The following is a 25524-nucleotide window of genomic DNA, read 5'->3' as shown; positions in this document are numbered from 1 at the left end:
TGTAAATCCGAGGCAGCACCAAAACCAGTGCCAAAAGAGAGGCGAGCACAGGGATGGGCCAAATGTAATGTCATGTGTACTTATAAAGCGCACTGCAACCCATCCGGTATCCTGGCACTAAAGAGATGGAAAAGAAACCTATAACAGAGACAAGTGGGCATTAAACTCTGGCATAGAGCCGGGTTTTTATTTTTATTCAAAACGGAAAAAGATCTTTCATCAACCGCAGCTCTATGGGCAGCTTATTCCAGAGTCTTGCAGCAGCAACACTGAAAGCTTGTGCCCCCAATGTAACTCTTGTGACCAAAGGTACTTTCACACAATTAGCTGAGAAAGACCGAAGGCAACGAGTGGGGACATACCCGCTAAATTTGTTCTGCAATGGCATAGGCCCCAGACCGTGCAGTGTCCTGAACACGACACAGAGGGATTTGAAGTGAATCCTGAGAGGAGGGTAATTGGTGAGGGTGCCGTATTCTGGATTCTCTGTAGTCTCCCAATTAAATACTGAGGAGACTCCAGCAGCAAAGAGTTGCAATAGTCCAGCCTGCTCATGATCATACTCCTTACTATCAAAGAGCGTGCATGTGCAGGGAGCAGGGGGAGGACTTTCCAAAGGGACCTGATAAGGGAGAAGAAACTCCCCAAGGTCATATTAACCTAAGTTTCCAAGGTCAGCTTCTCATTAAGACAGATTCCCAGATTGCGAACCGACTTAGATTCTTCCAATGGGGGATCAGCAGGAAAAGGCCAGAAGTCGGCTGGAAGGGCGTAGGGCACTCTTCTACCCTCAATACTGAGGATCTCTGCTTTATCTGCATTAAATTGCAGAGAGTTATTTCTCAGCCAGTCAACCGCATTATGCATGCAGACATGGAAGTATCATCCACGTAGTTTACCAGGCCTATGCCGTAAGATTCGCCCCAGAGCTCCTAGCCTCCAAGCACACCTGCCGGAAACTGGAGAACATCTGGCTCAACGACAGAACACCCGCCAACCACACAGCCCACAAAGACGCCATCCACAACCGTCACCACCTCATCAGGACCACCAAAAAAGCCTCATTCAAATACCGCCTTGACAACAATGCACACAACAGCAAAGAGCTATTCAACATCGTGAAAGAGCTCTCCACTCCCAGCTTCTGCTCGAACAACATTCCGCCATCACAAGCCCTGTACGACACTCTCGCTGCCTTCTGCCACCGCAAGATCACCGACATCCACAACAGCTTCACCCCCGGACGAACCCCATGGACCCCACCACAATGAATACCCCAAACCCCACCAACCACGACCCCCTGACCACTTGGACCAACGTGAGCACTGAAGACATAACCAGGACCATGAGCTCCATCCATTCAGGCTCCCTGTCTGACCCGCTCCCTCACCACATCACCAACAAAGCCGCCAGCATCATTGCACCTCACCTGCGTAACACCATCAACCTCTACTTCGAGACCGCTACCTTCCCAAAGAGCAGGAAACATGCGGAGATCAACGCCCTCCTGAAGAAACCCAATGCTAACCCGAGGTGACCTCAAGAACTTCCAGCCCATCTCCCTGCTTCCGTTCCCTGCGAAAGTCATGGAAAAGATCGTCAAAGGCCATACTATGGATCAGGTCTTTTCTACGTCCCCCATAGAGGTGACGGCACTCTTGCTGGTTCTGTGGTCAACTTTCACATACTGGGCAATAAGAAACCCCTGAGCAGTGCCCCTAGACAGCAAGGATCAGCGTCAAGGGCATACCATCGGGTGACTCCAGAAATGTTGACGCAGGCACTGTGCGAACATCCTTGCCCTCTTACGGGGATTTTGGATAGGGACATGGAGTCCTTGCAGGCCTGGTTTGTGGACAGGCTGAATTACTGGCCCCTTCGAGGGCCCCTCGTTCATTGCCCAAACGGGTCTCTGCTCTTTGGTTCACTGAAGTGCTGCTTGCCTCCCGTAGGCAGTGCAAGGTGGCGGAAAGGGCCTGGCGAGCTCGGGTACGATCCAGCTGCCAGACTCGAATATAGAACCGTGGTCAAAACCTATCACCGAGACATTCTCCTCGAGAAGAAGAGCTACTTTGCCAGGAGGATTGAGGATGCCTCGATTTCCTGCAAAGAGATCTTCACTATCGTTAGGGAATATATTGCCCCACGGTCGAATGTGACCCAGACTGCCCCCACCGAGACGTGGGCATTGGATCTCGCATGCTTCTTTACCACAAAGATTAAGCTGATTCAGGACTCCTTTCCATCGCGACCGGCCATTGCCTCCCCTTGTTGGACCAGTTCCATCGGTTCCCCTAGGGCCAGTCCTGATAGACTTTCCGCCTATTTCAACTTCTTCGTCATTGACACTCTTGGCCAATCTTAAATCTGGATCGCCGCTCAACCCATGTCCGGCCAAATTTCTGGCGAAGATGGCAGCAGTGGTAAATCCGCTGGTCAATCCCCTCCTGAATCTCTCTTTGAGCCAGGGCGTGGTCCCTTCGGCTTGGAAACAGGCTATGATCATTCCCCTTATTAACCCCTTCAGCGCGGCGCTAATTTTTGCGCTGTGCTGAGGGTTCTAAGGTTCTAACGGGCTCATGACGGAACGGTTCCGTCATCAGCACAGCTCACCCGTAGCTGATGACGGAACCGTTCTGTCATCAGCATGGAAGGAGTTAAGAAGCCTGGTCTAGATCCCGAGGTCTTGGCCAATTACAGACCTATTTCTCTCCTCCCTGCATTGGCTAAAACCCTGGAGAAGCACGTGCATAATGTGCTTTCTAATTATTTGGAATCACACGATTTACTTCATTCCACTCAATCGGGCTTTCGCCCTAATCTTAGCACTGAGACGGCGCTGCTGGAGGTGTCTGAAGACATCAAGGAGACGCTGGACTCGGGTGGCAGAGCCATGCTGATAATGCTTGACTTGTCGGCGGCCTTCGACACCGTCCCCCATGAGGGTTTGCTCGTCAGACTTCATGAGATCGGTCTGAGGGGGACGGTGCTTAGCTGGTTTACATCTTTTCTGGCCAGCCGCCGACAAACGGTCTGGGCCTCCTTCAGCTCTGCTGAGATGCCGCCATTGGTAGTCGGAGTCCCGCAGGGCTCTGTATTGAGCCCAACTCTCTTTAACATCTTTATGACCCCTCTTGCGGCCCTGGCTGAGTCTTATGGGCCCCAGATCGTATCCTACGCCGATGACACCCAGCTGCTCTTTACCTGTCGGAAAGGAGAGGACTTTGATGGAGAGAGTATCCGTGAGTGCCTTGGGGCTGTTTTTAAATTGCTCCAACTTAACAGCCTCAAGTGCAAATCAGATAAATCGGAGGTGCTCTTCTTCGGCTTCCAATCCGATCCTGACTGGCAGGTATGGTGGCCTGCTGACATGTCTCCTCCGGTGCGGTCATCTCAGTTAGCTAAGAATTTGGGGATCAAAATTGACAATGGCCTGACTTTAAGATCTCAGATCCTTGCCCTCACTGGCACCTGTTTTGGTCTTCTCCGTATGCTTCAGAAGTTTTTCCCTTTGCTTTCTGAGGACCACAAGAGGACTACGGTACAGGCCTTGATCAGTTCAAGACTGGACTACTCCAACGTCCTATATCTTGGCCTGCCGGAATATCTCCTGCAACGGATGCAGGTGGTCCAGAACGCGGCAGCGCGTGCCATTTTTGGCCTGCATAGGTGAGTCAGAGTTTCTGGCTTGTTGCAGTCGCTTCATTGGCTGCCTATCCGGAAGCGGATAGTCTTCAAAGCCTTAACTCTTGCTCACAAGGCCTTTTATGCCACAGGGGCTAAATACCTTCAAAGGAGGCTCGTCTTCTATCGTCCTTCTCGATCTCTGAGATCAGAGTCAATGTTTTTTGCCACTGTTCCTCGTGTGAGGAAGGTCCGTATTGGAGGTCGTTCCTTTACGTTCCGGGCCCCACAGCTTTGGAACTTACTGCCCCTGACATTGCGCAGCACCTCAAATCTGTTGGCCTTCAGGAAGGGCCTAAAAACTTGGCTTTTTGCTTCCTAGATTTCTTTATTCTGCTGATCCTGTTCTCTTTTAATCTGTGTGTTGTGTTTGTCTTTTTCAGGCTGTCAATAAAGCGCCGGGACACTCTTTTGAGTAGCTGAGCGCTATAAAAGACACAAAATAACATAACATAACACCCAGCTCACCCGCTACCTAGAAGACAACAGCATCCTGGACCCCTCCCAGTCCTCAGCAACTACAGCACCGAGATTGCCCTCATCACCGCCACAGGTGACATCAGAATCCTACTCGACAGCGGCTCGACAGCGGCCCTCATCCTCCTGGACCTCTCTGCCGCCTTTGACACCGTCTGCCACCACACACTGTGCACACGCCTCTACGATGCAGGGATCCGAGACAGGGCCCTGGACTGGACCACCTCCTTCCTCACAGACAGAACCCAGAGAGTCCGTCTCCCCCGTTTCACTCCGGATCCACCACTACCATCTGCGGCATCCCCCAGGGATTCTCACTTAGACTCTGTTCAGTGTCTACATGGCCCCCTCGTTTGCATCGCCAGACTACACAACCTCAACATAATCTCCTACGCCAAGGACACCCAGCTGATCCTCTCCCTCACCAAAGATCCCCTCACCGTCAAATCCAACCTACACCAGGGCAAGTTGGTCATTAATGTATGAGCAGAAGGTGGGATAGTTATCCTCCACCTGTTTCTCAGGGTCAAAAGAACCTTCAAGGTGGAATACTGGTGAAGCACTGGCTTTTCTCAGGAGAACTTTCCAGTCCCTTCTAAGAAAGCATCTTGTTTCCTTCGTAGCAGGGTCATTCTGGTTGATGTTAAACACATCAACATTTAATCAGAAGGTTATCAAACCAGCCAACTGGTATAACATTCCCCACTTCCCTAGCAAAAATCAAGTTCAAAATATGCCCCCCGTATGTGTAGGTTCTACCACCAATTGTGAAAGAGACAGGATCATACACAATTGTAGGTGATTATTGTACCCTGGGCCCATACTCCCGTTAACCCATAAGTTAAAATCCCCTAATATGAGGACTTTGGCATGTGATAGAGCCATATTACTAAACACATGGATCAGGTTTTTCTGTTGATGAAGGCTTGCCACCCCAGAAGGCCTGAAGCAAATAATACCCATCAGCACCTGGTGCCCATGGTCTTTTAGAGCGAAGCCTAAAAGCTCGACCCCTTGGACCACATCTGTTGGACTTGGCCCTTCTGGCAGATTCACCCCTGAACTTTTTGCATTGAACTCTGAGATTTCTGGTCTTTGCGCACTTTATCACTGTGGCGCAGTGTAAAGTGTGTGTGCTCTCTGAGTGTGTGTGTGAGATTGGCCTGCCTTCCCATAGGAATGCATGGGGGTTGTGTGTGTCCATGGTAGTTCCTGATGTGTAGGGAGTGCATGGTCGAGTTTGGTATGTGCAAACTCGTGAGAGTAAATGCTGCACGAAGATGTGTGCAGATTTACTGTGTCTAGTGTGGAAGTGCCACTTCTAGAAGTTGGCATGTCAGTGCAGTTAATGTGATTTGACTGTCTGGCTTGTGATTGGTTGGAGATGGCTGGTGTGCCTGGCCCTAGGAGTCAGGATGGGTCTGTCCCGATGGTGAATAGAGAGATTGACAGCCAGATGGGGGGAGGAGTGCACCTGGGACCTGAATAGGGCTGGGATTTCCCTACGCAATGCTGGCTCCACCCCCTGTGGTGCGACTGATGACCCTAGCCTGTCCTCTGAATGGGGAGGGGGCTGAGCACAACAGAGTGCTCCAAAACCAGCTGCATCTGGTTTTCCCATAACCCTGCGCCCTAGAGACAAAGGGATTTGGTGTATAAAAAGAGGCTGTGACCTCATGTTAAATGTTCTTGTTTCCTGACTTAAATCTACCAGGGGCGTGCTGCTGCTGGGGCCTAGGGGAAGGCTTGCCTCTCTGGGCCCTGCCCAGCCCCTGGATATTGGAGGATTTCTTTGGGACCCTTCTGCCTTGCCCTCTAAGCCTGGAAAGACTTCTGGGACCCTTGGGCTGTATCTTCCTTGCCCCCAGGACTTTTGCAAACCTTTGGCAGCATGGGAGCGCTGTGATGCCTTTCTTTTAGTTTCCCCCACTGGCGTAGGGTTAATTGGCACCAGCTGTCTGCTCTCCCCTGTTCATGGCTGTGAAGAGACTGGTGGTGGCTTGTGCCCTGATCGCCGGACTGTGAGCCGTGACGGCATTTTCATGCCTCTTATTTCGATCTTTTTATTTTCTAGAGCTCACCCTGCATTATGCCCACAGTTATCTTTCTAATTACGGGTGACCACCCTGTTTTATAACTTTCGCCAAGAGGGAGCCTACCCCTCCTTTTCCAGGAGATCGCCGTCAGCGGCCCGCCTGACTGTGGGCGGGGCCACCGGACGGAAGTCCCGAGTGTCCCCGGAAGTTGTTTTTGGAGAGAGAGGAGGTCGGGAGCCCACCCCGCCTCCTCGAGCCCCCGCGAGAAGAAGGGATGTCCTCCCGCGTCCTGGGGCTCCCGTGAAGTGGAGAGAGCCCCGGGGCCGCCGGCAGAAAGGAGCCCAAGTTTTGCGGGGCTCCCATGAACAGGAGGAAGCCCCAAAAGAATAGGAGCCACCTCCCAAGTCCCGGTCCTGAGATGGGGGTCCGGGCGAAGCCATGCGCCTAGTGCAGGCGGGGCTATCATAGGGAGAGAGAGCCCCGCCGCCTATTCCTGCAGAGGGGGCAAGAGGCACACTACTAGTGCCCGCCCCTGCCGCTTCTGGAGAGAGAGACTCCCCCCAACAGAGCCGGTGAGTAGGGCCGGGGCAAAAGATGTAGTCCCCCATGGGGCACCAAGTCAGGGAGGCCCCGGTTGCACAGTGGGCTGCCCCAACTTGGCAAGATGGGCTTTAGAGGGCCCTGTAGCAGTCAAGAGTGGCCCCATCTTGCAGCGGGCCGCTCCTACGTTTGGGGCATGTTGTTTATGGAGCCTAGGTGGCTACCCCGCCCCCCATGAGTTTCCGAGCCGGATGGCTCCCGCGGGGGCTACATATCCTTTTAAAGGCCAACGTTCTTCCCTACAGTTGTGCTTCACACCTTTAAGAGCCAGATGGCTCCAGCATTTGGGCATGTTTTGATCTAGAGCCTAGAGGGCTCCACCGCGGTGCTAATGATGTTCAGAGCCTAGCGGTCTCCACGGGGCACATTATGTATTTCCAGAGCCAGAGGGCTCCAGCAGTTGGCGCAGTTTTGCTCCTAAGGGCCAGTGAGGGCCCTTGTCGCAGTTGTGAGTTCCCAGCTGCCCAGCAGTAAGTGGGCAGCTGCTACATTTAGTTTTTCTTTCTAGGGACATATCTCTGGACTCAGGAGTGAGCAACACTCCTTCGCCCCTACTTTGGCCTTCCACAGCTGTGCAGCACTTAGTCTTTAGACTCTGTTCTTGTCCCAAATGCTTTACACATCGCCTCCGGGATAAGCCTGACTGCTCGTGTCAAGCTACCAAGGGGGTGAGCAGAGGTTATCTTGGCGGTTGACTTCCTTGCCCTGACTAGAGTGGTGGTTTCTGCCTGGCTTTGGCGCAAGCCTTAGCCAACCAGAAATCCCCATTTCTAACAACGTCAATATCCACAGGGAAAAAGTTCCACACCTCCTTAAATAAAATCCCAAGCCCGCCACCTCTACCGCTAGAACGTGGCTTGTGAAAGGCTTTATAGCCCTAAGGACACGCCAGACTCTGCTCCAAATCAGAGCTGGGGTGAGTCCAAGTCTCAGTCACCACAAGGGCATCTAAGTCATGAGACTCTAGCAACAGCTGTGTCTCCAGATAATGTTTACAGAGGGACCTAACTTTGAGCAGACCACACCTTAAGGCATCCCTTCTAATGAGGTTAGTTACAGTCCCTGCCATAGCCACTGGCTGAGGTTCTCCCCAACACCACCCTGCTCACCTATTGCCCGTAGAAGAGTACTTGAGTACCTAAGAGTTGGAGCAGAAGGGGGCCTTTTCCAAAATCAGCAGAGTGGCTGGAGCTGCGCATGTCTGCTGCGCGTCAGCTTGCTAATATGGTACACCCCTGCATTTTGAAAATTACGCAGCTCAGTGCAGCACAATTACTTGTGGCACTGCGCCATTTTCATGTAAATATGCCCCAAGAAATTACAGAATGTTTCAAGAGGTATCTTCTGTACACTTTATATATCACACACTTATCTGGACTAATCTCCTATTTATGAACTATACGCCGGTTTTGCCGTGGGTTATTTTAATAACCACTCCACTCGTGGAGAAAGACTCACCGCCTGACATCGTTCAGACTCCCTTTTCTTGCTGCTGATCCCCGCTACAGGAGTAGCATAGCTGTTTGCCAAAAGCGCCGCTGAGTGACTGTGAGCGCGAGGCCGCAGAGGAGGACGAGGCGCCGGCCCCAGGACTGCGAGTACCAGCATTCACCACCTTCAGCTGGTCCTCTTCCTGTGAGAGCCGCGCCCCCTTCCAGTGCCCCGCCCCCAGCGAAGCGCTACAACTTCTCGCGGCACCCGCTGCGCGGGTGCCACACGTGGAGAAAGACTCACCGCCTGACATCGTTCAGACTCCCTTTTCTTGCTGCTGATCCCCGCTACAGGAGTAGCATAGCTGTTTGCCAAAAGCGCCGCTGAGTGACTGTGAGCGCGAGGCCGCAGAGGAGGACGAGGCGCCGGCCCCAGGACTGCGAGGACCAGCATTCACCACCTTCAGCTGGTCCTCTTCCTGTGAGAGCCGCGCCCCCTTCCAGTGCCCCGCCCCCAGCGAAGCGCTACAACTTCTCGCGGCACCCGCTGCGCGGGACGCGCGCGGGACGCGCGCGGGACGCAGCCAGGTCCCGTTGTTGCCCGTTAGTGCCCGATAGAGACCGGACCGGGCCATTCCTCTTTCAACAACGACCCAGCAACAAACAGACATGCCACCCAAAACAAGAAGTGCCTCTAAACCAAAATCCAAACACGCGCAGGAGGTAGCACAAGTAACAGGCCCTATTGACCTATTCATATCGAGGGTCCATGAGACGATAAACCAAAGCATAGCTCTGATGGAGAAGAGAGTATCATTAGATCTCATGAGTGCAAACGCAAAGCGCTCATCACTAGGCGCTATAGCAAATGCCACCTCTCCAATCAACCTTAACACTCAAAACAGCTCCCTTCCAGTGACTCTGTCAGTACCAGATTCAAATACCGTCCCGTCGGTAGTAGACCTGTCAGTCACGCACTCTGAGTCGGATCTTTCTATAACATCTGACGACCTGGAAGCAACTCCCGATCTAGCTGGCTGTCAAACTCAGGGCGACGTCCAACTCACCGAAAACCTGTCCCAGCAAGGCGAGAGAGAAGGAGCAATTCCGAAAACTCGTCTAGCAAACAGTGAAGAAATACCTAGTCTATCGTGCCAGGAACACACAACAATTCATTCAAACTCCTCAATGACCCACAGTATATTACATCTCCCCGAAACCACCCTTCCACACAAGACAATCTCCAACGACAACATCATAAACCAATGCAAGACTTACAGAATCACCTCGCAAGTTCTTACTACAACCAAAGACCTATTATACCAATATCTAAAGCCCATTCAGTTAAGCATCAGAAACCTCGAAGCCCAACTAACTATAATCTCGGCCACCCTCCTAGATTCAAACACTCGTATAGACATAAAGGGGCAGCGCAACACCTCGCACCCACCCAAAAAACAAAATCAAGCACACATGCAGAAAACAGCCAATCATACAAACCCAACATCTTCAGTACAGAAAAACTTAAATCAAAACACCACACTACCCAAATCCACAGCAAACACGTTTCATCCCCAGAAAGAGAAACCACCTCCCAAAATAGTACAGCAAACTGTAACCACAGATAAAGATACGGTAGACACCCCAGGTCCAGAACTAAACATAGACTCCAGCAGAATCTGTCCAGAAAATAAGTCTGAATCCCTTTCATCGAAACCTTTGCCCCCTCAAAAAACACCCAAAAACACACCTAAAAACCCTCCTGCAGCTAGACGTCCTGCCCATTTGCCCCCGGAAGCTACTCCTTATACAATAGTCCTTACAGGAGTACCTGAGCTAACAGACGACACACCAGAAACTGCATGGTCACTTAAAAACAAAGCCATGCAGTGGCTAAGCATCAATAGGCCCCTTGAATCCCATCTCTCGGGAGGGATCACCACAGCCCACAGGGTAGCCTGGCTAGGCAAAACGAAAAAATCAATACGCGGTGACTGCATCATCGTAACATGTAGAGATCCCTCAACCGTAGACCACATCTGTGCTTGGCCTCAACTCGACAAAAAAGGGGGTATAGACGCCCGACACCTTTCCTTCTTCTACCCCCCAGTGAAACAACAACGCAATCCACCACCCTGGGCATGGCACCATCTCCCCAAAGATTCGCGAAACCAGGACCCATGGTACCAAGTGCCATGGAACCAGATGGAACACCCACATGAATACATAGCAAGGGGCGGACCGAGAGAAAGGTATATAGAACGTCAAATGCCCTACTGGCAGGACAGACCCTATCAAGCATATGAAGGATGGCAGGGCTTCCCAACCCAAAATCGTTTCGATTGCCTCGAAATGGTCGACTGACCATTCCTGGATAAATCTAGCTACCACGAATCTGACACTACACAACACTCTGCATCCGATAAGCAGCACACAGCATCTCCAGAGTCTCCCTATACACTTGAGATACCATCGACATACCCAAATAATCTCTTGACTAGTATTTTCCCAGCAGAAGCGGATACCAACTTGGGATTAAGCATCCAGCATGATGCAGTCAATGCAGTCAATAATAACAACCGGACAATATCTGCCAACGAGAAAGAAACACAGACCATGAGTATAGGTATTGCCTATTGGAATGTTGCAGGCCTAACTGCAAAAATAACATGCCCTCTATGGCTGAACGCAGCAAGGAGCCAACAAATCCTGTGTCTGCAAGAGACCTGGCGTACAACCCCTCTCCATCTAGTGGGTTATAAAACATTCTTTACTAAAGCAACACCTAGTATAATGGGAAGGCCAAAAGGTGGACTCATGATCTTTTTTTCCAACACCGTTCCACTCACTGTGAAATTACTAAAGGAAACATGCATCTTCCAAATCATTCAAGTCACGCACTTGACAGCTTCAAAGAGAAATCTATTCATACTCATAAACTACTATAATAACACTGGCACGCTGGAATGCTGCTCACACTTAGATGAAATGGTGGCATATATATCTTCACTACAAAAAACAAACCACAACGCAACACTTAATTATATCTGGGGAGGTGATTTCGATCAAACACTATGTCCAAATCACAAAAATGGGACCTGTGGGCTACAGAATGAACTTGGAAACCCCATCCCCCATTTTTCACATACCCCGGGTGGTAATAAGCTGAACGAAATCCTCTTCACCTTGGACCTAGATTTTGCTAACGAACTAGTCAATCCGGTGCAGGAATTTCTACCCACCTTCCATGGGCGAGGCTGTCAGACAACCATTAACTATATCCTAGCTTCAAACACCTGTAAAGGACTACTAAAAAACTACAAAGTAGGGTCTAGTCCAATTAGCGATCATTATCCCCTTAGTGTGGAACTCCTCATGGAAAAAACAGGTTTATCTTCAATAAAAGCCAGCTCCCTCGACCAACACTCACTGGCCATAAAGAAAAAGAATGGCTATGCTATTAAATGGTCAAAGATCGACCCTGAAGAGACAACACAAAGGGTACTCGGAAAAACACACCTATGGTTAACGGACTGTCTGTCTGCAGAGGCATCCCCTGAATCAATCATCATCTCCTTTAATAACATCCAAGGAGCAATAAGGGAAGAGCTATTTAAAAACACAGCAAATAAACCAAAACTTCCTACGACGAGATGGTTCGACACTGATTGTCGAAAGTCCCTTACATCCCTCAAAGAAGCTCTTCGACAGAAACCAAGAGATGCCCAAATAATCTCACAACGGAGGAAAACATACAATAACGCCTGGAAACACCGCAAACAACAGATAAAGCAAGACCTATGGCGTCAATTACATGACAGCGCATTAAGGAAAGACAGCACTGCATTCTGGCAGACCATAAGATCACCCTTTCTGGACAACATCACTGACCCATATCACCTAGACGTGGCAATAACTGAGAATGACTGGGTCCACCTCTTTACAAAAATCTTCGGTATACCAGCGGACCTTCCCCAAACAAAAGACCAGAAACAAGCAAAGAATAACATTTACCCCATTAACTTACGTTTCACTCTCAACGAGGTCAGAAAGGCTATCAAAGCCTCAAAAACTGGTAAGGCCCCGGGCCCAGATGGGGTACCTATGGACTTGTTTATATATAATATTGATTATTGGTCACTAATAATCACTCGGGTAATGGCTGCAGTCACTGAAATTGGACTCCTTCCATCATGGTCAACATCTACCCTATTGCCAATATTCAAGAAAGGGGACCGCAACGACCCCGCGTGCTACCGACCGAACTCCCTTCTGGACTCCACGGGCAAGATTGCAGGTCGACTACTCCTGGACCGACTACAATCTTGGGCCCGAGAGAATAACACCATCACAGACCTGCAATATGGCTTCCAGAAGGGGCTTGGAACGGTGGAACAGGCCCTAAACCTGATCCTCCTGGCTGGAAAGTATGCACGCGCGAAAGGAGGCAACATCTATCTGGTCTATGTAGACCTGAGCGCGGCGTTCGACTGCGTACAGCACGCAAAGCTGTGGCAGATTATGACAAACCTTGGAGTGGACCCACCCATACTAGCTTTCCTGAGGGAGCTATATACCAACGCGGAAGGCCGAGTTCGCTACGGCACCGGTGGTGAACTATCACGCCCCTTCAAAATATCACGAGGTGTAAGGCAAGGATGTGTACTGGCTCCCTTCCTGTTCAACCTATACACCAACGGGCTTGAACAGGCTATGCTGGAAGGGAGCCAGGACCTCCCGCAGATAGCACACCACCCGATACCCATCCTCCTGTATGCCGATGACTCGGTCATCCTGGCCCGGACACCGAACCAACTCCAGCGGCAGTTGAACAAATACGTGTCATTCATGGACTCCCTGGGTCTAAAAGTAAACATTAAAAAAACTTTCACAATGACTATTGGACCAAAACGGGGAGTTTCAAAGCCCATATTCATTAATAACAGCAGATTGGAAAAAACATCGGTATACCCATACTTGGGCATACTCGTGGAAGACACAATGACCTGGCACAAGGCAATCGAAGCCAGAAACCTCAACTTTCGCCGAGCAGTATCACCACTAATTGCTTTCTCCAGAAAACTAGGAAAACCAGCCCCAGCGGAACTGCTAACGATATACTATGCAAAATGCCACAGTGTGGCCACATATGGAGCAGGTATCTGGGGTCATGGATGTATTGATCAACTCCAGGTTACGGAGAATGCTTTTATCAAATACATCTTAGCTCTCCCCCAAAGCTCCCCGATCCTAGCCTCACATCGGGAGCTGGGCATGGAATATGTGACCGACACCATACGATGCCAGCCTCTCATACTCTGGCACCGTATATGGTGTAACCCCGAAAGTCACATAACACGCTCCCTCATTACCGAATGCCTTGGCCTAGCGTACTGGAGGAAAATACCGTGGCTCAACTACATCCACAAATTTTTCCAAGATCTTGACCGTGAGCAATACTTTTTAGAACCACCTTCAATAGAAGATATTTCAAAGAAACAGTTGAAAGTACTATGTATGGGCCATTTAAGAGAACTTCGCAATCAAGCTGAGATTGTCAAAACACATAATGAAAAAATCCGCACCTTGCAGACAGAGAAACTCATACAGCCCTACCTGACATACTTCCTTTCGAATTATGAAAAATTCCTATTGACAAGACTACGGTTCGATCTTTTTTTTCCGCATGGTCTCATTTCCTGAAATGAAGAACTGGTCTCGAAACCTGATGCGATGCCCCTGTGATGGAGTTTCCAAACAATCAACGATACACGTCATCCTGTTTTGTAAACACTACAGATCAGCAAGGAAAAAATGGATTCTGCCCCTCCTCCGTTCAAGCGGACTCAGACAATCATACCCAGCACTTGCCTATCTTCAATCACCGAAATCCCCGCATGAAGCAAAACTGATAGCGACCTTTTTAAAAACAGTAACATCAACTCGTCGTAAAATCGTCTTTTAACATTATATGTGTTCAAATGTCAATGACCTCTCTTGATTCTGTATTATTTTTGTGTTTTTTCTTTTTTTAAAACTGTACTTTTTATGATTATACAATTTTATAATCGAATAAAAGTTGATGAAATGAAAATGAAATGAAATGAAAACTATACGCCAAGTTGTAACCTTGATTTCAAAAAGCAGGATCGATGTCTTGAAGAAGGATTCTGCAGAATCTGTCCAATGTGGGCAATGCATAGCTGTAGCAGCAGTAGCAACAGAATGCATCACTGTGCATTATCAGAGTGTAAGGGCACACTTTTTTATTGCATTATTAGAGGTTAACAGTAAACTGAATCACTGTGTATTATCAAGGGTTGTCACTGTTCATTGTTAGGTTGCAACTGCACTTGGCATCATCTAGGCACTGCTCACATGTGTTGGCCAACACAAAAAAAAGAAAAAAAGAATGAAAGGAAGAAAGAAGGAAAGGGAGAGAAACAAATAAACAAAGATGCAAAGAAAGAAAAAGGGAAACAAAAAAAGAAAGAAGGAAAGAGAAAGAAAGAAAGAAAGAAAGAAAGGAGGAAGGAAAGAAAGAAAGAAAGAAAGAAAGAAAGAAGGAAAGAAAGAAAGGAAAGAAAAAAGAAAGAAAGAAAGAAAGAAAGGAGGAAGGAAAGAAATAATGAAAGAAGGGAAGCAATGGAAGAAACAATCAAAGAAAGAAAAAAGGGAAGGAAAGATGAAAGAAAGAAAGAAAGAAAGAAAGAAAGAAAGAAAGAAAGAAAGAAAGAAAGAAAAAAGAAAGAAAGAAAGAAAGGAAATGTAAGTAGTAAGAAGTAAAAAGATGATAACTTAATACAGAACAGTTTCAAATGGATACAATCTGGTTTGTTGTCAAAAAGCAATAGTCAGAAAAGCAAAACTCTCCAAAAGTAATTTACAACAGCATTGTTAGGAGATGGGATTCGACAAAGATGGAATGTGCAGTAGAAGTGTCCTGCTATCACATCAGGCTCTAAACAAAAAGACAACACTAAAGTAATCATAAAGTAAACAAAAACACTGGCACTAAAGGGAACTACATCATCATGTGCGCACTGTAAGAAGGCAAAATGCAGTCACTCAAAGAGAAGTTATCCAGCTGCTGACCCAGTGCTCCAAGCAGGACACTGAGTGTGCAGAATCAGAATGTGAATGACACAACAGACCGAAGGATGGAGAGAGGTGGCTGAAAGCCCACCATCTCGAAGTAAATTATACATATTTTAGTAACATCAAAAGGTCTTGGCATACATTAGACCTAAAAGACAATGAGAAAGAGGACTAGCATAAATTTATGTACGATCAGATTAGCAAACTATGCAGTAGACATACCTAATGAGGACATTAAAACCAATAGAATTAAAATGGGAGAAGCAAACCTCAGATAAAGCTACAAAATATTAATATAGCAAAATAATATTGTGATAAACTTCAAAAAAAATAATGATGGCATGTCATGGGTCTAGAGCCCTGAATACAAGACAAGCAAAGGGTGTGTAATACTGGCAGGTACTGCCTACATGAGGTCACTCTGTGAACAGGTGCACCAGCAGAGGTGGTATGTGGAACACCAAGGCAGGGGCATCATCAGGTAAAAGCTTAGACCTCAACTGACTACACACCTCAAAGCAAAGCAAGCCAAGGACAGAGCCCACTGCAGGTGGACTTCAGCAGCTAGATCACATTCCCAGTGAAGACAGGGCCCACTACAGTTGAACTTCAACAGCTGCCATGCAGTGCAAGTGAATATAGAACCCACTGGCGGTGGACTTTAGTTGCTGGCCCACAGTGTCAGAAAAGATGGAACCCAATGCGGGTGGAATTCTACAGCTTGGATGCAGTGCTGGCGATGATGGAACGCACCATAGGTGGACGTCAGCAGGTGGCTCACAGTGACAGTGCACATTCACAGACAGTGGCAGGTGCAGGAAAACAACCATCCACTGAGAACAGGTGCAGCGTGTGAATGCTGTTCAAATGCCCCTTCTTCAGGTGCTGCACAGCACACTGCACAAACCATCCCAAAGTATTGTCAATATCTCAGGTTCCATGGAAATGGAAAACATCCTACAATTGTCACACTCAGTCACAATGTCACTCTGTCAATCTTTCAACCAACCAGGGGCTGATTCTGGGCTTCAGATCTCCTCGGCTACAGCTAACCACAGGCCTTGTGTGCGTACATCTGTTTTGACCAAATGAGATCACTGATTATGCCCTGGCCACAGTCTTTGTTGGAGTAATGGCTCATTTAATGCACAGTCTGATCTCTCCAAACTTATTTGAGACAAAAAGTAGAGCAAAAAGATATCCCTATTGATCTAATTATCTTTCTTTTTTTAGGCAATCTAGGCACGCCACAACTCAGATTCAACTGGCTGTGTAGGGATCGGTGAGGTGAAATAGAAAAACAGGTCCTTAGAGAAGGGACAGCTAACTCAAGACAGTAATATTGTCTAAAGGCAACCAACATCTTAAAACTACACACAAACTGATAGTTCACAGCCAGTTGTATAATGTACACAACACCATGTTTTGCACATACATTCCACACTCAAGAGGAAGCAATGGGTTCCAGTGATGACAAACTACATAGCTGTAGAAGGGGCCAGCAAGCATCCCTTTTCAACTTGGAGTGCAGGTACCTTGGTCTTTATCCCATGAATATCATACATCAGATGCCAACATACATTAGCAGTGTCACACTGGATACCAGTCACCCATGTCGAAAGGAGTACTACTTTGGATGACTCTCTTCACCAGTTGACTTGAGTGCTCACTTATTGAGTAACATATTTCACAAAAACATCCAGAGTGTCAGCCATGAGGTTGTGGTGCAAGAATCATCCCAGGTCCATAAGACATGTTGAAACATGAAATGGTGTGACCCAGTCCTAGAGTACGATGAACATGTGCCATACAGAAAGCAGTACATGACACAAGGATTACTGAGTACCTCTGACCGGTAGAAGGTGACTTACATACACTGTGGTACTTTCAAGCCTATTACACTGAATATTTAACACCATCAACACCAACGTGGTTCGCACAGAGTAGGATCCTTACCTGCTGCCCTGGAGTTCACAAAAATACTTTATCGCGTGACTACAATCCACTGCATCAGGTTCATTCTTCAGCCATTTCTGCACCTCCTCCATGGACTTGTCATGCAAGCAGGCGAAGGTGATCTCAGTGAAAGACTCACAGGCTGCGATGGTATAATGGATGAGGGGGCCAATCGAAGCTTGAATCAGAGAGCCCCCTTCCACCGCACCTGCTCAGAAAGAGATCCACACTTCAATGTACTGCAAAGCTATCAGCAGATGTAGGGTTTAATGTCCATCCAGGATCTGCACACATCCCCTCTTGGTTGTCCAAACCCCACTGCGCACAACCTTTAGCCTGCAGCCAACCCTCTGCCGGTGAGCAACCCATCGCCATTCACTTTGATAGACATATAAATATTTATGAATAAAGGACCTTTCACCAAATATCTTTATCTATTCATTTGCATCCTGCTTCTTACTAACAGTCCATGGCATAAGGCAGTTGGCATTTTACTGGCATACAAAGATAGCGACACTCAAAAACAATTTGTTAAAAACACTGTGCAATGTACCTATACATAATGGGTTCTCTTTACAATTGTTCAACAGTATACAATACATTTATTTCAGTTTTATTCATCAGCAATGCCATATGTATGAATCCTATAGAAAACAAGCACCGTTCATTAGAGTAGCAAAAGTGGACATGAAATTTTTTTGATGGAGTCACACACCCTAAACTTTGTGAGGGACCCTTGAAATGATTGCTTCTGACTCAAGATTGATATCAAGTAACAACTTGAGTTATTCAAGCTTTGTGACAGACTTGTTAACCAGTTGCTTCTGACTCGGGAGCGACATCCAGTAAAGTTCTGAATGGCTGCTGCTTGTTAAAGACTTCAAACTATTGCCTCTGACTCAAAAAGGACATCTAGCAATTACTTGAAGTACTGTAGCTATCGGAAAGGCCAAAACGATTGGCTGTGCCAAAGTGGGTTGTTAAATGCATTCATAAACTTTAAGTTTTACAAGTGCAGCATAGGGTTATTAGCACAAGGCAGTTGCACTCGAACAGTATTTCCAGGTTAAAGGTCCATAGTAACATAGCAGTGCCTTACACACATATGTTAAGTATCCCAAATATTGTTGAGAGCCCCATGACATCCGCATGCACAAGGTCAGATGTGGCAGCATCACAGACCCTCAACCTGAGTGTCCCCCTTCTGTCTGTGTAACTCCTAAGGGATATACCACATGGGGATGAGGGTCTCCTGCCTCTAGCCATAGCTTGCCCTCTGTCCATCAGCAGGCGGTGTTGCCTTTTACATAGCTATTTGTTTTCTACTTCTTACATACTTGATAGCCAGGAACCAGGTCAGAGTTTGAAGACTTAATGTCTGAAACCAAATCTAAGGGCATACCTTCTCACTACAGACAGTGCCTGCAAGGAGATTCAGCTGGGAAAGCATTTTCAGCCAGAGTGTGGTGAGGTTAAAGGTGACACTAGCAGGAGTCGTGGGAGCTGAGCCAGTGCTCAATGAGCAAACCTGCTGCTCACTTCCCACTGAAGCAAGAGGCTCTCGGGGAATAAAGGTTTGGAGGGGATGGGTGCATTCACTCTTAGATGGGGTTTCTTACTGTCAGCTCCTTCCTCACACTATTCCTACTGAAATCCCTTTGCACAGGCACCCCCTCACCACCACACCATATTCACTCAAAGAAATCCCAATCCTCTACTTAGAGTCCATCATCTCCCACACCATCTCAACTCACATGAAACCCACCCATTACCCTCACACTCTTCTCACGTATGCACAGCGGACCTTGCACAGCTTCTCATAAACCTAATTCGCAGTCAGCAATGCCCAACCAATCCTTAAACTATTTTTAATGATATGTTACCAGCACTCTTCACTCAGGCTAGCACTACTCAAAGCAGTTCAGCTCTATTATACGTATACTATCCACTCATACTGGTCCAACTCAGAGACGCTCACTCCTATCACACTCACGCTATCCCCACTCAGAGTCACTCAGTCCTCTCACACACAAACACACTATACCCACTCATCTATCCCCATGCAGAGTCATTCATTCCATTCACAAACACACTAAACCCACTCATATTATCCCCACACAGAATCATTCATTCCATTCACATACACCCTATGCCCCCTCAGAGTCGCTCACTTCTATCACATGCACACTCTTCCTACTCCCTTTATCCCCACCCAGAGCTGTTCAGTCCTATCACACAGTCAGGATAAACACTCAGCACCTCTTATTTCTATCACATGCTTATTATCCCTGCTCCAAGCTGCTCATTCCAATCACATGCACGCTATCAACCCTCATACTATCTCAACTCAGAGCCTCTCAGTTTTATCAGATGCACACTATCCTTCTGGGGGCCTGAACCCCAATATTTTGCTCAACTCCAATATCTCCATCACAAAAACATTATCTTTGATGACTCAGATCCAGCACCTTTGATCTAGCATTAAGAGACTACACCCTCCACCACAGTAGGACCAACAATTAGAAGAGTACATTTAAATAGTGATTGGGTCCACTCAAGAACTGAGTTCTAGAGAAATGGGATGCTAGAGTTTTATTTCAAAAAATGTAGAAAAGGCAATACAAAGTAACATCAATGTTAGCTATGAAGCCACAGATACAGAAATCCAAAAACAAAAACCAGAATAGTCAGGTTCAAATAATTAATGCCAACAGCAGTTCTAAAAGGGAGCTTTACAAGGTTGTGAGTAAAATACCTGTCTTGCTCAAATGGACAGAGTTCTCTGAGCAAAACAATTAGTCCTTCTTCTGAGTCCTTTTTCTGAATCTTCAGCAGGTCCAGATGTTTGCTGAAGAGTTAGATCTTAGGGTCTATTATTAATAGCTGGTGCACACTTTGAAGTGGGTGAAGCTTCTTGTGTCCTCCCCTAATGATGTTTTTGTAATTCCTTGCCCGGGATTCCAGATATTCTCGGCCCAACTTTCTAAAAGTGTAATTTACAGAATTGGGACTTAAATTCTGGATTTAGCATTAAAGAGGGTTTTAAATAATAATTCTTTAGACACCAAGCTCAACATTCCTACCCGCTCCCAATTGAAAGTGTTTAATTATTAGATGTAAGAAAGCAACCTAATGTTGTACTATGGGAAGGGCTGTGTTAGAACAAATGTGGGTTTTTTCTCTACAAGAACATGCAAAACCTAAAAGTGCATATCCAACTTTTTAAATATAATGCTCCCTGGCCCACAGTCTGTTTAGAGTCTACCCTAGGAGTGACTTTTATGTATTAAAAATAAAGGTTTAGGCCTGGCAATATTCCCATGCAGAGCTGCTCATTCCAATCACACTCAAACTATCCCTACTTAGAGCCCGGTACTCCTATTACACGCACACAATTATACTACCCCTATTCAGAGTTGCTCATTCCTATCACACACATACTATCCCCACTTAGAGGTACTCAATTTTATCACACACAAACGCTCTACTATTCCCACTTAGAGATGTGCAGTGCTATCACATGCACACTATTCCTACTTACACTATGCTCATGCAGAGCTATTCAGCCTCATTATATGCACACTATTCACACTCATAATATCCTCTTGCAGAGCTACTCAATGTTATAACAGCCCCACTATTTCCACTTACGTTATCCTCTCTCACACTATCCCCACATAGAGCTACTTAGTCTTTTGATACGCAACATACACTATCCCCACTCACACTGTGCCCATTGAGAGGCAATCATTCCTATCACACACACACACTATCCCCACTCACACTATCCCTAGTCAGAGACACTCAAGGCATATTTACAAAAAATGCCAGAGCACAGTGTTAAAATAAATTTGACAACGCAGAGCTTCGACATTTCTAAAGCTGCCAAGCCCACATGCACCATTTTAGAACAGTGCCTGCACTGCAGGGGCGATTGTTTAGTTGCAGGAAGGGACACCTCCCTGAACGTAAACAAGCAATAATGGTGATTTGCTTTTTTATGTGTGTGGTAGAATGCAGCACACATAGAAAGAACAAAAAACAAGGTAAAATTAACATTTTCTCCTCCTATCTCCATTCTAAGGCCAGGTATTACCTGGCCCTAGTTTATGGTGCTGCCCCAGCCTTGTAAATCTGGGGCAGCATCAAAAAGCAATGGGTGTGGCCCACAGCAAATGCCCACAACTTTGCCGCAGCTGACTGCTGCGGAAAGCGGCTTATTTATAAGGTTGCGTTAAGCTATATTAAGTGGCTTAGCGCCACCTTGTAAATATGGTGAATGGCGCAAAGCCACAGGAGTGTCAGAATATATGACGCTCTGGTGGCTACGGGGCTTCTTAACACAAGCAAACTATTCCAACTCACACTATCTGTACTCAGAGCTGCTCATTCCAATCACTTGCACACAATCCCCACTCACACCATTCCCACTCAGAGCCAGTTCGTCTTATCACATGCACACTATCTCTACTACCCCTACTCAGAGCAGTTAATTCCTATCACATGCACACTGTGCTCACTCAGAGCCACTCTGTCTTATAACATGCACACTATGCCCACTCACACTATCCTCATGCAAATCTACTCAGCATTATTACATGTACAGTATCCACACTCATACTATCCCCATGCAGAGCTACTCAGTCTTTTCATATGTACCTATCCCCACTTACATTATCCTCACACAGGCTATCACCATTCAACACCATGTAGTCTTATCAGACGCACACACACTAACCCACTCACACTATCCTTACTGAGAACCAATCACTCCTATTCCATGCAGACTATCCCCACTCATACTATCCCTTCTCGGAGATACTCAGCCTGGACACAAGCACATAATTTCCACTCACACTATCCCTACTATGATCTGCTCATTCCAGTCACATGCACACTATCCCTATTCACACTATTCCCACTCAGAGCTGCTCATTCCAGTCACAGGCACACTATCCCCACTAACACTATTCCCACTCGGAGCTGCTCATTCCAGTTGCATGCACACTATGCCCACTCACACTATTTCCACACAGGGAAGCTCATTCCTATCACATGTACACTATGCCTACTCACACTATTACCACTCAGAGCTGCTCACTCCTATAATATGAACACTATCCCCACTCACACTATTCCCACTTGAAGCCAGTTAATCTCATCAAATGCACACTATGTCCACTCACATTATCCCTACTCCTATCATATTCCATGTGTACATAGGGCAGTTCATTCCTATTACGCACACGCTATCCCGTCCTACACTATCCCAACTCAGGACAGCTCATTTCTATCACATACACATGATCCACTCCTGCACTATCCCTACTCAGGGCAGCTCATTTCTATCACATATACACAATCCCCTCCTACACTATCCCTACTGAGGGCAGCTCATTTCTATCACACACACACACTATCCCTACTTATACTATCCCTACTCAGGGAGGCTCATTCCTAACACACACACACACTGTCGCCAATCAAATTATCCCTACTCTTTTCATATTCCATGTTTACATCGGGCAGTTCATTCCTATCACACACACACTATCCCCTCCTACACTATCCCAACTCAGGGTAGCTCATTCCTATCACACACACACACTACCCCCTCCTACACTATCCCAACTCAGGGTAGCTCATTCCTGTAAGTAAACACACAACGAGGGGTGGAGAGACTTAACATATAACAAACTAGAGAAACTCATCTGTTTGAAATAAATGCCTTGCTGGCATTTGAGAGTTTCCATCCCCGATCCCTACGGATACATTTGCCGGTTGGCCAGTTCTTTCGAATACGTCGGTACTGTTTGGATAGAGCTGATTTTATTGTGCAATCCGATACCCTCACGCAGAAATTGCAACAGCGGGGATACCCTCCCAGGGTCATCAAAAGAGCCAGGAAACGGTCAATAAATGCAAATCGTGACTTCCTCCTATCTAAAACTATCAGACCCCATTCCAATAAACCAGTGTTTGTATCTATCGTTAATACAGCGTCACAGCAGGTTAGACGACTAGTATTAAGAAATTGGAAAATATTGAACTCAGGGGGCCTGAATATAGAGAGACTCCTCTTTCCTTTCAAGCAGGGCCAGAACTTAAAAGACCTACTTGTACATACAAGACCCAGGGTGTTGGCGGGTACGAGGGGCACGACAACTGTGGCAGGCTCTCCCAGATTGATGGGCCACACAGGGTGTGGCTCATGTAGCGTATGCCATCTTACGTGCAATACCCAGTCAATTGACCTCAGACTACCAACCCCATGGGAACAAAGATCCCACATGAACTGCAACTCACAGGGGTCATTTATTTGATCACCTCTCCTTGTGAAAAAATGTATGTGGGGATGATGAGCAGGAAGGTGCGAACGAGAATCACAGAACATCGAAGCAAAATAAGGTGCGGGAAAACCAATACTAAACTCACAGCACACTTTCTAGAACGGGGACACACGGTTGAAGACCTTACATGGACTGCCATAGAGAGAGTACCACTAGGGAGACATCAAGCGGATGACCAGAGAACATTGTTGCTGAGAGAGCAAAAATGGGTCTACCGTTTAAGAAGTCACCTTGTTGGGCTGAACGATGAGATCCTGTGGCAGTCATTGGGAAGACAGTAGAGACTTACTCTTGTGGGGACTTAGATATAATAGGTACCCACAGTACATCTTTTAGGTGTACTGCCCGTCCTCCAAAATCTCCCACTCCAAATGCTATTTCCTCAGATACCAGTCGCAAACGATTTTTATGAAACCAATTGTGGGGGTTTAATAACGGAATTGCATCAACATCAGCATACTATGGTTTAATTTGAGGTATAAACATCTTCGATCATGCCTTCAGGTGTGCTTTGCAATGATTACACCTCTGGCACACAAGGTTAATTACGTCTTGTGCCACCCTCCTCCACCTATACCAGTGTTATTCTTGGGCACTAACCAAAAACAGGTTTCTTATTATTTTTTAATGAAACCGAATTCGGATTCGCACTAACAACAGGATACTATGGTGGTATTTTGGGTATAAACACATTCTATCATCCCATCATGTGCGCGTTACTATAATTACTCCACTTACATACAAGCGCACTAATATCAGTATACTATGGTGGAATTTTGTGTATAAGCTCATTTTATCACCCCATCACATGCGTTTTACCAGAATTACACCGCTGACACACAAGGGGAATGCTAGGAACACTATGGTGAAACTACACGTTCCATTATCCTTAGGCGTTTCCCGATGGTGCGTGATGATGTCCTGGGCAGGACCGTCAGATCACGTGTGGTGTGAGCCAGCCCGCTTCAGGAAGACCCGGCAGCAAGAAAGCCCCGTGGTTCACCGACGAACTCAAGAGCTCCAAGAAGAACTGCCGAGCCCTCGAGAAAGTCTGGAGAAGGGAACCTACACCGGACAACAGGACCACCTTCAAGCTGGCCACCGGGAAGCACCACCAGCTGATCCGCGCCGCCAAGAAAACTGCATTCAAGGACCGGCTGGACAACAACGCACACAACTGCAAGGAACTCTTCAACATCGTGAAAGAGCTATCCAACCCCAGGGCAGGAAACAACGACATCACCCCATCGCAAGACCTCTGCAACTCCCTCGCTTCATACTTCCACAACAAGATTGCGGACATTCACAACAGCTTCAACAACCAACCAACGCACACCAACACCGAACAACCACTCCCCACCACCACCCTCCACGCCTGGACCCCAATCAGCACCGAAGACACCATCCGCACGATGAACTCCATCCACTCCGGATCACCGACCGACCCCTGCCCTCACCACGTCTTCAACAAGGCCGACGCTGTCATCGCACCCCACCTGCGAGACATCATCAACACATCCTTCGACACCGCCACCTTCCCTGAGAGCTGGAAGCACGCCGAACTCAGCGCTCTACTCAAGAAACCCACAGCGGACCCTACCGAACTCAAAAATTACCGCCCCATCTCGCTCCTCCCGTTTCCAGCCAAAGTCATCGAGAAGACAGTCAACAAGCAGATGGCCGCCTTCCTCGAGACGAATGGATCCCTCGACCCCTCACAGTCCGGCTTCTGAGCCAATCACAGCACCGAGACCGCCCTCATCGCCGCCACCGATGACATCCGAGCCCTGATGGACAACGGAGAAACAGCGGCCCTCATCCTCCTAGACCTCTCCGCGGCATTCGACACTGTCTGCCACCGCACCCTAGTACAGCGCCTCAGCAACGTCGGAA

At 47.4% G+C, this 25524-nt stretch overlaps 1 protein-coding gene across 1 annotated transcript in view; it reads right to left on the bottom strand.

Moving 5' to 3' along the window:
* The window catches only part of LOC147718216 (nicotinamide N-methyltransferase-like), a 90992-nt gene that overhangs the window by 1355 nt on the left and 64113 nt on the right, over positions 1-25524 (bottom strand). Inside the window, exon 2 of the mRNA XM_086967169.1 lies at positions 17282-17489. Coding sequence (XP_086823295.1) covers positions 17282-17489 — 208 coding nt within the window. The remainder of the gene's footprint in view (positions 1-17281; positions 17490-25524) is intronic.

This window comes from Lissotriton vulgaris, chromosome 4_1 (assembly GCF_964263255.1).
Source record: "Lissotriton vulgaris chromosome 4_1, aLisVul1.2, whole genome shotgun sequence".
NCBI lineage: Eukaryota > Metazoa > Chordata > Amphibia > Caudata > Salamandridae > Lissotriton > Lissotriton vulgaris.
This window is presented reverse-complemented; position numbering and strand designations above follow the sequence as displayed.